General features: G+C 41.9%; 1 protein-coding gene across 1 annotated transcript in view; it reads left to right on the forward strand.

Moving 5' to 3' along the window:
• Nucleotides 1-1,167: 1,167 nt before the first annotated feature.
• Nucleotides 1,168-18,242, forward strand: part of TAF1A (TATA-box binding protein associated factor, RNA polymerase I subunit A) — a 30,183-nt gene continuing 13,108 nt past the window's right edge. Inside the window, exons 1-7 of the mRNA XM_065400977.1 lie at nucleotides 1,168-1,394; nucleotides 2,152-2,329; nucleotides 7,427-7,596; nucleotides 8,654-8,767; nucleotides 12,658-12,856; nucleotides 14,501-14,625; nucleotides 17,301-17,459. Of these exons, the coding sequence (XP_065257049.1) occupies nucleotides 2,182-2,329; nucleotides 7,427-7,596; nucleotides 8,654-8,767; nucleotides 12,658-12,856; nucleotides 14,501-14,625; nucleotides 17,301-17,459 (915 nt within the window). The 5' untranslated portion in view covers nucleotides 1,168-1,394; nucleotides 2,152-2,181. The remainder of the gene's footprint in view (nucleotides 1,395-2,151; nucleotides 2,330-7,426; nucleotides 7,597-8,653; nucleotides 8,768-12,657; nucleotides 12,857-14,500; nucleotides 14,626-17,300; nucleotides 17,460-18,242) is intronic.

Consider the following 18,242-nt stretch of genomic DNA (forward strand, 5'->3'; position numbering starts at 1 on the left):
TTTATATTACTTATTATCATACTTATAGGACAATCACTTATCGTAGGCCAGGTCTACACTACCGCGGTAGTTCGACAGCTGGCAATCGAACTTCCGGGTTCGATTTATCGCGTCTGGTCTGGACGCGATATATCGATCCCGGAAGCGCTCGCCGTCGACTGCGGTACTCCAGCTCGGCGAGAGGAGTACCGCGGAGTCGACGGGGAGCCTGCCTGCCGCGTGTGGACCGCGTCTGAACCGCGGTAAGTTCGAACTAAGGTATGTCGACTTCAGCTACGTTATTCACGTAGCTGAAGTTGCGTACCTTAGTTCGAATTTGGGGGTTAGTGTAGACCAGGCCTAAGTGAGCTGAGTAATCCTACTTTGCAAATCCAAGCCACTAGGTTCCTGAATAGCTCCCTGCTAATAAATAAAGGATGTTTATACCTGTTTTTAAAGAAATTACAGAGTTATATCATAGCACATGAAAACAGCCGCCTAACCTGAAGAAGAGCTCTGTGTAGCTCGAAAGCTTGTCTCTCTCACCAACAGCAGTGGGTCCAATAAAAGCTATAACCTCACCCACTTTGCCTCTCTCATATCCTGGGACGGACATGGCTACAAACAACGCCACATACAACCTTGCGGTAACCCTTGTTCCCTCTCTCCCCCAGGGTCAGCTCTGGCATTAGCTCCCCTTTCTCGTAGACTCTCCATAACGCGAAGTGGGTTTTTTCCTTATCTCACAAACCAGACCCTGGCCCTAGCTCTGTACGAGGCAATAGATCCAGGCTCAGGTAGGAGTCCAGGGCTGGCTCTGTGTTACCCAGTGCGAGCGTCTGCGGTCACAGCCGGCTCCGCAACACACCGCCCCGCAGCGCGGAGCCGCAGGGCGGGGTTGTCCGGCGCCAGCCACACCGGAGCCCAGTTCCGCGTCCTCTCGGCAGAGGGCGGCGGCGCCCGCAGAGCAGCGTTCAGCGGGGATGCGCTTGACACACACCACACGGCAGCTAGGACCGGACCGGCCCCGCCCCGCTTCACCCTGCGGGAGCGACCACGCAGCCTGGCTCTTGTGGCGGGGGCTCCTTGGGCCCCGCGCAGGGCGCCGAGGTCGGACTGACCCCTCCCCCATTCACTGAGGGAGCAGGCCCCGCCACAAGGGAGGCAGCAGGAGGGGCCCTTACGCACCGGCCGCTCCTCTCCGCGCGCGAACATCCAGGCGCACGCGCCGAACTATCCGTCAATCACGGGCAGATTCACCACTCCTGACTCAGCCGTCGGACCCAACAATGCGCATGCGCATCAACTCGGTTGCTCCGCCCTGTGGGTCAAAGGTCACGCCTGAGCAAGTGTTCAGACTATCCTTTCGGAACCCAATTTTAAACCGCGATTCAGCCGAAACAGCGCACGGTCATGTGAGTAACCCCCAGCTAGACTCGGTTGCCCACACAATATATGGCTGCCTCCCTGGAGCAGTGCGGAAACGTCCGTTGGGAGCGTACCAACGTCCGGCACGTGCCGCGTGTGTAGGAGCTGGGTTCGTTCACCCCTGGCGGGGCCTGGCCTTGGGCTGGCCCACGTGACAGGTGGGCGGGGGACCTCCAGCACCGGCTCATGCAGGTGGGGGGGGGGGGCTTGGGTCGGTTAGGGAGCGGGGACGCCTGGCGTCAGGGCCAGGCTGGGTGCAGCCCGGGCCGGGCTAGCTCTGCAGGGCTCGTGGGGGGCGCTGCCCCGGGGCCCCGGGAGGGTGATGGGGCGTCTCGTGCCCTTTGCCCTGTGGGGCCAGGGGTGAAAGGGCCGGGCTTGGGCGAATCCCTGGCTCTGGTTTAGTGGGCTCAGCGGCAGTGGCTCTGCACAGCCCCAGGCTGAAAGTGGAGCTGGGGAGTTAAGACCAGTGAAAAAACCACGAGTTGGCAACAGTGGGGTGGCCTTGGGCATTAGGCACTGGCCTGGGACTCAGGAGATCTGGATTCAGCTACTGGCTCTGACGTGAACCCCCTGGTGTGGTTGGGATAAGGCAGTCTCTGTGCCTCAGTTTCCTATCTGTAAAATGGTGCCACTGTAATAAAACTACTCTGCCTTCCCATCCTACAGCCTTCTCCATCCCCTCTCCTATGGGACTTTAAAGAAACAGTACACATCTTCATTTCATGTGTGTTAATTTTTTTTCAGGTGTAAAAGTTTTCCTCTCACTTTAAAGACATGGACAGTTTTGTTGAACAACTGAAAAGGGGGACAGAGGAAGAGTTTACAGAAGAGTCTGCGTGGGATGGGTCTGTGGTAAACACCACAAGCAGTTCACTTCCAGCTATCTATTTACCTTTACTCCCACGGTACCTTCGGCATCCAAGTAATTGTATTTCTCTGTTGACTGCTTATCCTTACTAGCACATGCTGGTAACTAACCTAGTAGCATTAGAGATGTCACTGCCACTGAACTCACTGAGAGTTGAGGGCTCTCCCACAGTACTGGATGGGGGGGAGTGCCATAAAGATGCTATCACTGCTTTCTGTGTCTTGACACAGACCTCACTGTACCCAATTAAAAAAAAAAAAGCCCTATTGCAAACTTCTAACATCTCTAATGCTATTATGTTAATGTATATCTGTATATACAGTATCTGGCTCCATTGGGCCCCAGTCTTGGTTGAGGCTTTTGTTAGCTTCTAATACAAATGCTTAGTAAAAATAGAGAATGGGTCAAAAACAAAACTTTAGTACAGAAATCCTCTATATTTTGAGAGAGCCTGGATCTAAATTTTGTAGCATGGACCCATCTCAAGGGCGGTAGTGTACAGTGAATGACCCTTGTATAATTCCCAAATTTCCTTAACTCTAATTGCCCCACAGGTGATAATGCCATTTAACTTTGCATTTATAGCCCTTGCTATGGTCTTTTGCTCCTCTGCTGTTTTTCAGACAATACGTTTCTCTGGGTAACTTCAGATCCACACAGGTGAAGATCACTTTCCATAGCTTCCAAGGCAGGTATAGTTTGTTAAGAACAAAACATAAGGTTGGCCGTACTGGGTCAGACCAATGGTTCATTCAACCCAGTAGCCTGTCTTCTGACAGTGGCTGGTGCCAGATAGTTCAGAGGGAGTGAACAGAACAGGTGAATCCTGTTAAATTGAGTGAGCCATCCCCTGTCATCCAGTCAAAGGTATCGGGACACCTAGATCATGGGGTTCAGTCCCTGATCATCTTGGCAAATAGGCATTGATGGACCTATCCTCCATGAACTTTTTTTGAACCCAGTTATGCTTCTGGCCTTCACAGTGCTCCCTGGCAACGAGTTCCACAGGTTGATTGTGCATTCCTTATTTTTGTTTTAAACCTGCTGCATATTGATTTCAGTGGTTGGCTGCTGGTTCTTGTATTATGGGCAGGGGTAAATAACACTTCCCTATTCACTTTCTCCACTCCATTCATGATTTTACAGACCTCTACTGTATCCCCTTTAGTTATTTCTTTTCTAAGATGAATAGTGCCAGTCATTTTAATCTCTCTTGACATAAAAGCTATTCCATACCCCTAGTCATTTTTTTTATTGCCCTTCTCTGCACTTTTTCCAATTCTAATATATCTTTTTTGAGATAGGGCAACCAGAACTGAATGCAGTATTCCAGGTGTGGATGACTGACAGATTTTTGTAGTTGCATTATAATATTTTCTGCCTTATCTATCCCTTTCTTAATGATTTCTAACATTCTGTTTGCTTTTTTTAACTGCTGCTGCATATTGAGCAGATGTTTTCAGAGAACTATCTACGATGCCTCCAAGATCTCTTTCTTGAGTGGTAACAGCTAATTTAGACCCCTTCATTTTGTGTGTGTAGTTGGGATTATATTTTTCCAATGTGCATTACTTTGCACTTATCAACATTGAATTTTATCTGCCGTTTTGTTGCCCGGTCACCCAGTTTTGTGAGATCCCTTTTGTAACACTTCACAGTCAGCTTTGGACTTTAACTATCTTTAGTAATTTTGAATCATTGGAAAATTTGCCACCTCACTGTTTACCCCCTTTTCCAGATAATTTATGAGTATGTTGAACAGCACTGGTCACAATACAAATCTTTTGGGATCCTGCTGTTTACCTCTCTCCATTGTTAAAACTGACAATTTATTCCTACCCTTTGTTTCCTGTCTTTTAACTAGTTACTGATCCATGAGAGGATCTTTCATCTTATCGCACGGCTGCTTACTTTGCTTATGAGCCTTTGGTGTGGGACCTTGTCAAAGGCTTTCTGAAAGTCCAAGTACACTGGCTTTACATGTTTGTTGACCCACTGAAAGAATTCTAATAGATTGATGAGGCATGATTTCCCTTACAAAAGCTGTATTGACTCTTCCCCAGCATATGAGTTCATCTATGTGTCTGATAATTCTGTTCTTTACCATACTTTTAACAAATTTGCATGGTTCTAAAGCTAGGCATGCTGACTGTAATTTCCAGGATTGCCTCTGGAGCCTTTTTTAAAAATCATTATTACATTAGCTCACCACCAGGCAGCAGGTATAGCGGCTTATTTAAGCCATATGTTACATACTACAGTTAGTAGTTCTTAAATTTCATATTTGAGTTCCTTCGGAACTCTTGGGTGAATACCATCTGGTCCTGGCGACTTATTACAGTTTAATTTATCAATTTGTTCCAAAACCTCCTCTACTGATGCCTCAATCTGGATCAATTCCTCAGATTTGTCACCTAACAAGAATGGCTCAGGTGTGGGAATCTCCCTCGCATTCTCTGCAGTGAAGACCAATGCAAAGAATTTGTTTAGCTTCTTTGCAACAGCCTTGTTTTCCTTGACTGCTCCCTTAGCACCTTGATCATCCAATGGCCCTACTGATTGTTTGGCAGGCTTCTGATGGACTTAAAACAAATTTTGCTGTTAGTTTTTGTCTTTTCCTAGTTGCTCTTCAAATGTTTATTTTTTTTGGCCTGCCTAATTATATTTTTATACTTGACTTGCCAGCGTTTATGCTCCTTTCTATCTTCCTCAGTAGGATTTGATTTCCAATTTTTAAAGGATGTCTTTTTGCCTCTAACTGCCTTTTTTATTTTGTTGTTTAGCCATGGTGACTTTTTTTTTATTTTTTTTATTTGGGATATACATTTAGTTTGAGCCTTTATTATGGTGTTTTTAAATAGTTTCCATGCAACTTGCAGGCATTTCATTCTTGTGACCATTCCTTTTAATTTCCGTTTAACTAGCTTCCTTATTTTTGTGTCATTTCCCTTTTTGAAGTTACTTGCTACTGTGATGGGTTTCTTTGGTATTTTCCCCTCTACCAGCATGTAAATTTAACTTCATTTTGGTTGCTATTATTGATCGGTTCAGTACCAGATCCTGTGCTCCACTTAGGACTTTCCCCTTGTGGGTTCCAGGACTAGCTGCTCCAAGAAGCAGTCGTTAATGGTGTCTAGAAATTTGATCTCACATCTTTTTATCTTGCATCCCATCCTGAGGTGACATATATCCAGTCAGTAGGGGATAGTTGAAATCCCCCATTACTATTGGTTTTTCTGTTTTTGTAGCCTCTCTAATCTCCCTGAGCATTTCACAATGCTCAATAACGATCAGATGGTGAGTAGTATGTTCCTACTGTACTCTCATTATTTAAGCATGGAATTGTTATCCACAGAGATTCTATGGTACTGTTTGATTCATTTAAGATTTTTACTGTATTTGAGTCTATGCTTTATTTCATAGATAGTGCCACTCCCACACCAGTATGATCTACTATGTCATTCCCATATGTTTTGTACCCTGGTATTACCATGTCCCATTGATTATCATCATTCCACCAAGTTTCCTTGATGCCTTATATCAATATCTTTCTTTACAGCCGGGCATTCAGTTTCACCCAGCCTAATATTTAGACTTCTAGCATTTGTATACAAGCACTTATAAAATTTGTCAATATTTAGTTGTCTGCCTTCATGTGACATAATTGAAGGGGACGCTGTTTTTGACTGTTTCTCTTCATTTCCCACCTGTACTTTATCAACTTCTATTCTCTCCTCTTTATTAGGATACAGAGCATCCCCTTTAATAAATCCTCCCCTAAGGTATGTCTCTGTCCAAACCTGGTGCTCCATACCTCCGCACCTGTTGGTTTCCCCCCAGCCCTTCATTTAAAAACTCCTTCACAACCTTTTTAATTTTACATGCCAGCAATCTGGTTCCATTTTAGTTTAGATGGAGCCCATCCTTCCTGTATAGGCTCCTCCTTTCCCCAAAAGTTCTCCTGTTCCTAATAAACCTAAATCCCTCCTCTGAACACCATTGTCTCATCCACGCATAGAGACCCTGCAGTTCTGCATGTCTAACTGGCCTTGCATATGGAACTGGAAGCATTTCAGAGAATACTACCTTTAAGGTCTTGGACTTCAATCTCTTACCTAGCAGACTAAATTTGGCCTCTAGGACCTCTGTCCTACCTTTCCTTATGTCAGTGGTACCTACATGTACAATGACCACTGGCTCCTCCCCAGCGCTGCTCATATATCTATCTAGAGGTCTCCAGAGGTCCACAACCTCCGCCCCTGGCAGGCATTTCACCATGCAGTTCTCCTGGTGCATCACAAAGCCATCTATGTTTCTAATAATTGAATCCCCCATGACTGTTATCTGCCTCTCCTTATAACTGAGGTTCCCTGCCCTTGAAGGGGTATCCTCAGTGTGAGAGGATAACATTACATCATCTGGAAGGAGGATCCCAACTATGGGATCATTTCTCTCCACTCCAGCTTGATGTTCTCCTTCCTCAAGACTTTCATCCTCAGCACAGAGGCTGTCAGACTAGGAGTGGGACTGCTTTATTGGGTCCCTGAAATTCTCACCTGTGTATCTCCCTGTCTCCCTTAGCTCCTTCAGTTCAGCCACACTAGTCTCAAGAGCCCGTACTCCGTCTCTGAGGGCCATGAGCTGCTTGCTCTGAATGCACATATATGCCACCAGTCCATAAGGCAGGTAATCATACATGCTGCATTCAGTGCAGTATAGTGGATAGCCCTCACTGTGCTGCTGGACTTCTGTCTGCATTATTTCTACTCTTGCAGGGTTTTTGTTTGTTCTGTGTCATTTTAAAAAAAAAAATTGGGGGGGGGGGGGGTTATTAACCTCAGTTTAGCAAATGTTAGGTGTATCTGGCTTTCATGCTCCTTCTCTAAACTCCTTTGTTTGCTGCTTCTGTTCACTAGCTTCTCTATTCGTTTAGGAGCTGTTTTTTTTTTTTTTTTTTTTTTTAAACCCCTGTTCTCCCTGAGTTCGTCCTACCCCCTTGTCAAGGGATACTAAAGGGATTAAGGATCAAAGGATGGAAGACTAGAGCCTTGTTATTGGCAAAGATATAGATACTAAAGTAACAGCTGTGTTTTTGTTTTGTTTTTTTAAGAAGATCACAGTCAGTAGTTATCCACTAACCTTATTTTTCAGCAACCAGAGGTCGAAAGGCAACAGAATTTCAGGAGACTAAGAAAGCTTGTTTAAATTACATTCAGGATGCCCTGCTACAACACCAGTGGCAGAGGGCTGCAGAATTCATGACTAACTATTTGGAGACATTAGAGAATACTTCTGCTGAAAAACGGATGGCTGCCCCAGAGGTAAGTAGAAAGGAAAAATCAGTACTCTCTCCCTCAGTTGATGGAAATAATTTAAAGAGGCATCTGAGATAATTCAGGACCCATACTTATGCTTTGTTTATGTAAAATATAAATCCCTAAAACTTCACAAAAATCTAATTGTGTTAGATGTTTTCATAATTTTCAGGTGTCACCTCTCATCTGTTTGCACAACAGATAAGAACGTGGCCCAAATATGAATAAATATGCCACAAATCACACCAGTAGCATGTTCTACTTAAAATATAGGTTTTCATAATCTCAGTCTGAAACAGAGAAATAAGCACATTTGCCACTGGTTCCCTTACATGTTGGTGTCCATTTGAAAACTGCATCTTGTTTTTAGTTCTCCACCATCTTTCTCCAGTACTGCATGAACTTTCTTGCTAGTCCCTTCCCTGCTTCCTCTATGCATCTCAACAGATGGAAAGGGTAGTAAACTACATTGACAAACAGCCGTTTAAAAAAATAAATTCAGTGCAGAGAACATTGGCTACTGCCAGTTAGTTGGAATTGCTGATCTAACTGTGTAGACAAATCTTGATCACAAAGATATTTGGGGGCGGGGTAGGATGCCTCTGGACAGAGGGGATGTATTTCAGTTTGCAATTTCATCTAATTATCCTCACCTTTGTATTAAGGTAACGTGAGCTACCTATACCCTACATTTTAGTGGGGTAACATGAAAGGAAAATTTCTTGTTTGCTTGAGTTATCAGTCCATGGTAGGCACCTTCTGGCTTCTATATACGGTTTTGGTGCGTTTTGTTGAAGTATGAGATTTTGATGACCACTTGTGAAGTTTCCATTGCATTTAAGCTTTATTTTCACTTATACTACATGCTGGTATATTTTACTATAGCAGCAAATAATACACAATAGTTTTCTATTTGCAATTTAAGCCACACATAATATGGTTAAATATAACAGCCATAGTTTAGTGATGAGAGACTAATGCTGTTCTGGCTGCTGTGTGCAGAGTTTTCACTTCTGACATTTTAATTCTTTTGGGATTTTTTTTTTTTTTTCTCCATTGGCAGATGATTTGGAGAATAGGAACTGAAATTTTGTGCCATCATTCCAAGAGCAGCATTGAAGAGTTCAACTATTTTGCTGAGCGGATGAAAAATCTAGGAGTAAAAAGGTATTTAAAGGTGAGGATACCCTTAAAGGGATACTTCGGAAAGAAGTATGATTTAAGTCTGTAAATTTTACCTACTGGTGTTACAAGCAACACTTAAGAAACTCTTAAGAATATTATCTCTGATAGTTAGTATCACTGATTATAGAATCAAGAGACTGCACCTTAGACTTATGTAATGGCATCATTATTTTTCCATCCCATTCCCTATATAGCCTATCGTCTTGTTTGCTTTTTTGACTGTAGCTGCACATTCTGCTGAAGTCTTCATTGAGCTGTCCACAGGTCCCTTTCCTAAGTTGATAGTTAATTTAGAACCATGTCATGTATATGGATAGCCTGTATTTTTTTTTTTTCTCTTCCAATGTGTATTACTTTGCAGTTACCAATATTGAGCTTCCGTTATCATCATGTTGCCTGTTCACCTGGCTTGGTCAGGTCTCATTGTAGCTCCTCACAGTCTGCTGTGATCCTGGTTAATCTACATAACTTTGTCATCTACAAATTTTGCTGCCTAACTCCTTTCCCCCCTTTCCAGATTCATAATACTTATACAAAACACTAGACTAGTCAGGAACTTTGATGTACTCTTCTGTAAATCTTTTGGCATGATTACATTTTTCCATTTAATCCTACTCTTTGCTTTCTGTCTCTTTGCCAATTTTTGATTCACGACAATATTATTTTTTATTATTTGTATTGCCATACCACTGAGGAGCCCTAGTCATAGAACAGGACCCAATTATGTTAAGTGCTGTATAAACACAGAACTTCAAGAGAATCCCTGCCGCCAAAGGTTTACTTTGACTCCCATCCCATTTCTAATTAGTTTCTTTACTAGACTTTTGTTAAGGACTTTTAAAAGTCTAAATAAACTAGCATCTGATTCTCCTCTATATACTACTTTATCAACCTGTTAAAAGAATTGTAATAGATTAGTGAGACATGATTTTCCTTTGTTGAATCTGTGCTGGTTAGGCCCCCATCATATTGTGATCTTACAGATGTTTTCTTGTTTTAGTTTATCGTTTTAAACCAATTTGCCAATTTACTGGTACGATTCACCAGATCGCCACCATTTCCTTTTTTAAAAAAAAACTATATATTTTTTAAATTACAGCACTTGCAATCTCCTGCATTTTCAGGTTTTTATTTTGTTTATCATTTCCCAAGAATTTATCAGAGTTTATTACAGAAATTAAAAAGTGGGTGAAAATCAGTGCAAAAATTAACCTCAGTTTTCTGGGGAAATACAGGGTTAATATTGGGACGGAGGACAGAAAAAAATCAACTAATAGAGAAACATCAGGATATTGTAAGTAAAAGCAGTTTAATGCTGTGGCTTATTTTGTGAACTGTACATTACCAGTACATAAACACATGCATGCACGTGTGTGTGTCTCTCTGTCTGTATCTTCCCCAACATTGCCTTACTTTAACAGACAGCTTCTCATTTACATGTAGACAAATTTATTAACAAAAACACATTGACCTAATGTAATGTATTGGATTTGCTTAACATAATTAGTATTTTCATGTATTTGGTCAAAATTCAGGTGAAAAGCAATTTACAAAAAAAAATAGCATTTATAAAACCTGGGAAACTTTTTTGGTAAAAATCGGTAAACTGAAAATGAAGGGCCTTATATACTTGCTATCTTCTAATTCTCTGGAATAGTGGCTGTTTTTAGTGAGGGACTGCATATTTTTGCTAGCAGCTCAGCCACTTCATATTTAAGCTCCTTCAGAAGTGTTGGATGTATACCATCTCGCTTGTGACTTATTGCTTTATAAACTGCTTGTACTAGCATTACTTCTTTTGACACCGCCATCGCTGATAGTACCTCATATTTATTACCACAAAAGAGCAGGTCTGGGATATGTATCTTCCACAGCATCATCTATGGTGAAGACTGATGCAAAAAATCATTTAGCTTCTCAGCAATGTCCACACTTACCTATATCCATGCATTTTTCTTTCTCCTTTTCCTAATATTGTATGCATCTCAAACACTTTCTGCAGATACATCATTTGAATGAAAGAATCTATGCAAAATAACTAGGGCTGTCAATCGCAGTTAATTCACGTGATAACTCAAAAAAATTAATCACAATTTAATCGCGATTAATTTTTTAATCCCACTTATAACAATAGAATACCATTTGAAATTTACTAAATATTTTTGGATGTTTTTCTACATTCTCAATTGATTTCAATTACAACACAGAATATAAAGTGTACAGTGCTCACTTTATATTATTAGTTTTGATTACAAATATTTGCACTGTAAAAATGATAAGACATAGTATTTTTCAATTCACCTCATACAAGTACTGTAGAGCAATCTCTTTATTGTGAAAGTGTAACTTACAAATGCAGATTTTTTTGGGTTACATAACTGCACTCAAAAACAAAACAGTGTAAAACTTCAGAGCCTACAAGTCCACTCAGTCCTATGTCTTATTCTGCCAATCGCTAAGACAAACAAGTTTGTTTACATTGACAGTAGATACTGCTGCCTGCTTCTTATTTACAATGTCACCTGAAAATTAGCATGGCACTTTTGTAGCCGGCGTTGCAAGGTATTTACATGCCAGATATGCTAAACATTTGTGTGCCCCTTCCATGCTTCGGCCACCATTCCAGAGAACATGCTTCCATGCTGATGAGGCTCCTTTTTGGGGTGGGGGGGGGGAAGTGTCAATTAAATTGGTGACTGTACTCTTTGGGGGGAGAATTGTATGTCTCCTGCTCTCTTTTACCCACATTCTGCATATATTTCATGTTATAGCAGTCTCTGATGATGACCCAGCAAATGTTTGTTTTAAGAACACTCTCACAGCACATTTGACGAAACGCAAAGAAGGTACCAATGTGAGATTTCTAAAAATAGTTACAGCACTCGACCCAAGGTTTAAGAATCTGAAGTGCCGTCCAAAATCTGAGAGGGACGAGGTGTGGAGCATGCTTTTAGAAGTCTTAAAATAGCAACACTCTGATGCGGAAACTACAGAACCGAAACCATCAAAAAAGAAAATGAACGTTTGCTGGTGGCATCTGACTCAGATGATGAAAATGAACATGCATCAGTCCGCGCTACTTTGGATCGTTATCAAGCAGAACCCATCATCAGCATGGAAGCACGTCCTCTGGAATGGTGGTTGAAGCATGAAGGGACATATGAATCTTTAGCGCATCTGGCACGTAAATATCTTGCAACGCCAGCTACAACAGTGCCATGTGAACGCCTGTTCTCGCTTTCAGGTGACGTAAACAAGAAGCAGGCAGCATTATCTCCTGCAAATTGTAACCAACCTTGTTTGTCTGAGTGATTGGCTGACCAAGAAGTAGGACTGAGTGGACTTGTAGGCTCTAAAATTTTACATTGTTTTCTTTTTGAATGCAGTTTTTTTGTACATAATTCTACATTTGTAAGTTCAACTTTCATGATAAAGAGATTGCACTACAGTACTTGTATGAGGTGAATTGAAAAATACATTTTTTGTTTGTTTTTTACAGTGCAAATATTTGTAATAAAAATAAATATAAAGTGAGCACTGCACACTTCGTATTCTGTGTTGTAATTGAAATTAATATATTTGAAAATGTAGTAAACATACAAAAATATTTAAAATAAATGGTATTCTATTGTTGAGTAAAAGCGCTATTAATTGCAATTAATTATTTGAATCGCTTGACAGCCCTAAAAATAACCTAATTAAAATATTCCAGTTCTGTCACAGTTCTAATTAAAATGTATTTAGGCTATGTTGTATTGATGCCAATAATGTGGCTCTTTTTTTGCAGGTGTATAGTAGGAGGTAAAATTGCAGTGTGCTGTCAGGATAGTCTGATCTGTATGACATAAAATTAAGTATTGTAAATTGTGTAAATTGTTGTAGGTCTGTTTAGAGCATGTCTTTCACCTCCTGTGTAATGGACTGATAGATGATGCATACCAAAACCTGTCCCTGGCAGAAGGCTGGAGGTATGGAGAACAAACAGCTGCTCAGGATAAAGAATTGAAACTCATTCAAGCTTACAAGGGGCTGCTGGACTACTATAACTGGGACAAAAAAAGAAAAGCTATGTTGGAGCTTGGTGAGTACCAGTGCTGCCTTCTTTAGATAAGAGGAGCTGTTCAGCTCAGTCATTCTCATAAGTCACCATGGCTTGTAGCTGATTCTTGAAGGAGGGAACATGGACATAGGTTAGAATATTGGTGGTGAAAGCTGCATTCAGTCTGATTACTTGCAGCACAGAGAACTTCTAAAATTCTGATGCATGCTTTTTATTTTTAAAAAAAAAAGTGTTTATCCATTGGATCTGCAAGGTCTCCTCCAAAAGAACTGTTCTGAGTGGAGGACAAGAACCTGACTGCCTTCTCAGTGAGAGAAATCTGAATGTCTGGGTGTAATTTTCGCTCTACTTCATGATAAACGCGATCTGATTGAGGCCAGGTTTATAGTGGCAGTGTCTTGGCTTCCTGAGAAATCACCTCCATGTACCACCATAGCCGTGGAGATCAGTTGGGACATAGGAGCTAACAGTCCCCACGTTTAAATGAAGAAGAGGGGAAGGTGGCTCTTGTTCTCAAGGGCAAGCCCTTGACTCTGGAATTCCTTTCTCATGCTTTTTCATGCCAGATAGTTGCAGGAGGAGGTGGAAAGTCACACTGGAATCTTGTTTGACATTTGTTTAAGAAGTCATTTGTTATATCTATGTGCCCTGAAACTTTTGCAAGAAGGCATATTTATTATAAGCCAAATAAAAATAAAGGTAGAAAATCCCAGCTCAGGATCCTTGTCATTTAAAAAAGTTGTTTGAACCCTTAATTCCTCTTACATTCAGCAACCAAGAGTTTTATATGAATGAAAATTATAAGTATTACCTATAAGAAACACCATTTATTTTAGATTTTTTACCAGTAGACATTAAAAATCACCTACTTGAAGCTCTGTGTCCTTGAAAATATTCTAAAACTATACTACTAAAGAGACTTGTCAATTAGCCTGAGTTCAGATAATCTGGCAACAGCATAAATGATTTTTGGTTCCTATTGGAGAATGCTTAATCAAAGGAGTTCCATCAGAGAACTTTTGTTTATAGGTAGTCTTTTCAGCTGCCTGCCATATATGCATATTTAGAAACTGACTTTAATATTTAATTGTTAATTCTTTAGTTTACCTTTGTAGAGTTGATGGGATTAAATATATTATTTGAATAAAATGGACATTTCTTTAGATTTATTTTATTTACCTATTTTGCTGTAACAGAAAATGAAGCCTCAGATAATTTAGTCAGAATGTGATGTCTATAAGGCAAGATCCGTAAGATTCAGATATAATTTGATAATTAACTTAATTGCCAGAAAACCCACACCACAAGACTAGTTAGCTCTACGGTTCATTTAACTGTTGGTGGGTGGGGGGAGGTGAGGCAGGAAGATGGTTACTAGTATTTTTCAGCTAAGATCTAATCCTCCCACACCTAGCTCCTTAAATCTCTATACAGTATAAAAATATTTCTTATCTTCTGCACTTGTTTTATAAAGCTACTAACTCTTCCTTTGTCCCTCTCATTTTTAGCTCTCACTGAGCTCCATTCTCTTGTGTTAAGGTGCTTTTTGAAATGGGATTCAAGGTGTTGACTTTTTTTCTGTAAAGCCCACTATGGCTTGAGTCCTGACTTTGTGAGACTATCACTCATGTAAATTTAAAAAAAAACCCTTCTATCTTTTGGCAGATGGTAATTTTGCAGACTCTGTTGAACAGGAAATGCACAGTTTCTTTCGGCAGGCAGCAGTGAATCTCAAGGAGATAATTAAAATACCTGGAGTTTGGGACCCTTTTGTGAAGTGCTATGTGGACGTAAGAGCCCTTTTTTTTGCAAATATTACTTAAATGCTCCTTTGTCTAATCTTAGACAAAATGGTTAGATGAAAGTAGGGTTACCATATTTCAGCAAGCAAAAAAGAGGACGGGAGGAGCCCCGCCCCATCCTGCCCTAGCCCCGCCCCATCCTGCCCTAGCCCTGCCCCTCCCACTCCCCCCCTCAGAACCCCCAACCTTCCCCCCCGCTCCTTGTCCCCTGACTGCCCCCTCCTGGGACCCCTGCCCCTAACTGCCCCCCAGGACTCCGCCCCCTCCCTGCCTTTTGTCCCCCTGCCTGAGACCCTCCCCCATCCTAACTGGCCCCCTAGGACCCTACCCCCTACCTGTACCCTGACTTCCCCAACCCTTATCCACACCCCCAGACAGACCCCTGGGACTCCTACGCCCCATCCAACCACTCTCCACCCCCTGACAGCCCCCCCCCCGAACTCCCGACCCATCTAAACCCCTCTGCTCCCTGTCCCCTGACTGCTCCGATCCCTCTCCCCACCCCTGCCACCTGACAGCCCCCCCCCCAGAACTCCCAAACACCCCCTAACTGCCCCCTCCTAAGACCCCCCCCCAACTGCCCCCCAGGACCCTACCCCTTACCTGTACCCTGACTGCCCAAAATCTTATCCACGCCTCCCCCAGAAAGCCCCCCCCAAACTCCCGCCCCGCCCCCCCGTCTCTTGACTGCCCCCTCCAAAACCTCCCTGCCCCTTCTCCGACCCCCTGGCCCTCTTGTTGGCCTTCGCCTAATGTCTCTGTGAACTTGCTCAGGAACGGCCTGAGCCGCTCGTCCCGGCACGCTGGGCAGCGGGGGAGGAGCTCCAGACTGCCGGAGGCGATCTGCGAATGCAGGGAGGGAGGGAGTGATCTCTGCTGCAGGGGAGAGGAGGAGGGGCTCTCTCTGGCTGTCGGAGCCCCATGTAAGTGGCACCATCCGGCCGGCTGCCCTGTTAGCCGTGCGCGCTCTGCATGGGGGGGGGGGGGGGGAAGTCCGGACATTTACAAATTCTCCCCGGAAGCTATTTTTAGCTCAAAAAGCCGGACATGTCCGGGGGAATCCGGACGAATGGTAACCCTAAAAAGTGAAAGGTTTTCTGATGTTTGACCACTTGCAATTAAGTTATAGTTAGGAAAGGGACACTGTGAAAATGCTACCTTTTTAAAACAATATATGTAGTGTCTTCATGTCATATCTGCTTACATGACTTATGAAAGCAAGTTTTTATTCCTGGTGGCACTGCGAGACCAACATAACTATGAGAATACAAGCAGGAGTCTACTAGTAAAATCACTAGGTACACTGATTGCAGACTTTTTTGTTACTGGTGATGGTGCCAAAATTAGAGCATGGCTTGATATTTTTTTTTTTTTTCAGATCACAGGTTGTATTTGCTGCACAAACGGATCAATCCTCTTTTAATTATCAGCTGATTGTAGTTGGATACTGAAGTCACAGAACAAATATGGAATCTCACAGTCTGATTTTCTGATTATAACTGCTAAATCAACTAATTTTTAAAATTGAATTAAACTTAAAATAGCTTTGAAACCGTTTGATTTTTCTAGAGTTGCTAATGGCACTTGATTTTCTTTGGTGCTTGCCTGCTCACATGATTCTACCTCCTCCTGGGGTCTTCTATGCTGTCTCATTAAGTTGACCACTCTCATGGAGAGACAGCAGTCCTGTTCACTGAAAAGAAGTACTGAAACAGTGACAGCAATTACACCTCTACCTCGATATAACGCTGTCCTCGGGAGCCGAAAAATCTTACCGCGTTATATCGAACTTGCTTTGATCCACCGGAGTGCGCAGCTCCTCCCCCCCCCCCCCCGGAGCACGGCTTTGCCGCATTATATCCAAATTCGTGTTATATCTGGTCGCGTTATATCGGGGTAGACGTGTATTTAATATATAAATATTTAGCTGTTTAATGTATCTGTAGTGCTTTTAATGACTTCTAGATATGAATATTTTTATGTGTCGTGGAAAGTGAATTGCATGTAAGAGGAGCATTATTAAGAGACATTAGATTTAAATGGAAATCTATTAGCATTGTTAAGTACTAGTCCAGAAGCATCTAGTGTTGCTGGGCTTACTGTATTGTGCACTGTAAAATCAAAAATTTGGTGCCTCACACAGTTACAGAAAAGCGTCACCGCATTTTTCCTTAATTTTCGCTAGTCTCAGTCCAATTCCTATTTAAATCTAAGAGAGTATTTCCTTTGCCTCCAGTAGGATTTGGATCGGAGTCTTTGTTTTCAGAGGTGCAAAGACGTCAAGGATAGAATTAGTCATTGGGAGAACTAACTTCATGCTTAGAGAGGATCTCTCCAGGTTAAAGTTGGGATGCATTAGGGGTTGTGTGGGGCAAGAGTATGGGGAAGCTTGCAGTGGAGTTACTTCTATCTGACCTGTAGAGGACTTAATTCTTCAGGGTTGTAAAACAAGGACCTTTCAGAAACACTAAAATGGATTTAAGAGTAACATTTTGAACTACTTTGTGTAATGATAGCAAAAGGCTCCTTTCCATCCTAGTGGTGTTACTTACAGGATTGTTATAACAGTACAGTTTGTGACAATCGAAAACTAGTTGTGGATATTTCTGATCGTTATTACGCTGACAGGCACCAACAATGTGCTCACATTTTCTTTTCCATAGCTATTGGAATTCTATGAGGATTATGATGAAGTCCGGCAGGTGTTAAGCGAGTATGCTTACAATTCGAAGTTTCCTCCCAATCCCAATGCTCATGTTTATTACTATCAGTTCCTAAAGAGACAGGGTGAATCAAAGAAGACACGGATGTCTGTGCTCAAGGTACAAATTTTGGACTGTTTTAATATTTTTGTAACTATATTTACTGAACATAAATTAATTAAATTAAAAATTGTTTTTTAAAGTCTATCTCAGCTTTATTCTTGATAACCTGTATCAGCTGTTACAGATTTTGTCCAACATTTTTAACACACTTGTACAGAAATTCTACCCTCAAAATATTGTGAGCCTCCTACCACCACATAGCAAATGGTGGAAAAAGTTTAAAATAAACCCTTAAATTTCCCCCCCCACACACGTTTGGTATCACCTTCTACAGCCCTGTAAGTCTTATATTTGTGTTTAACTGAAATGTCAGGAAATTTCTGGATCAACCTGTTCCAGGGAAGGAGATGTTGATGTTTCATTTAATGTATGTCATAGTTATGGTCTGCTTTGTTAGTTTTAAAAAGCACACGGGCAATTACTTAGGCAGCATGCTGGATTGAGAATTTGTCTCACGGTAGTTCTCCTTTTAGATTATTTGTATTTACCATATAACAATAACAGAGGTATTCCTTTGAGATTAAACATACAAATTATTTCTGAAGAGCAGAGTACCTGCCATTGTAAACACAGAGAGTTGTTGGGGAAAGAAACTCTCTACATCTCTAGAACTAACATTGATCTGCCTGTAACTTAACAAAGGTTGTCAGAAAAAAAAGGGGGGGGGGCATTGTGTCTGTGTTTGCAAGGCATTTGAGGGTGAAAGATAGGTATCTGTCTGCAGACAGATACCTGAGGGTTGATGGGACGTACTTGCACACAATAAGTTCAACACATACA

Source organism: Emys orbicularis, chromosome 3 (assembly GCF_028017835.1).
Source record: "Emys orbicularis isolate rEmyOrb1 chromosome 3, rEmyOrb1.hap1, whole genome shotgun sequence".
Taxonomy (NCBI): Eukaryota; Metazoa; Chordata; order Testudines; family Emydidae; genus Emys; species Emys orbicularis.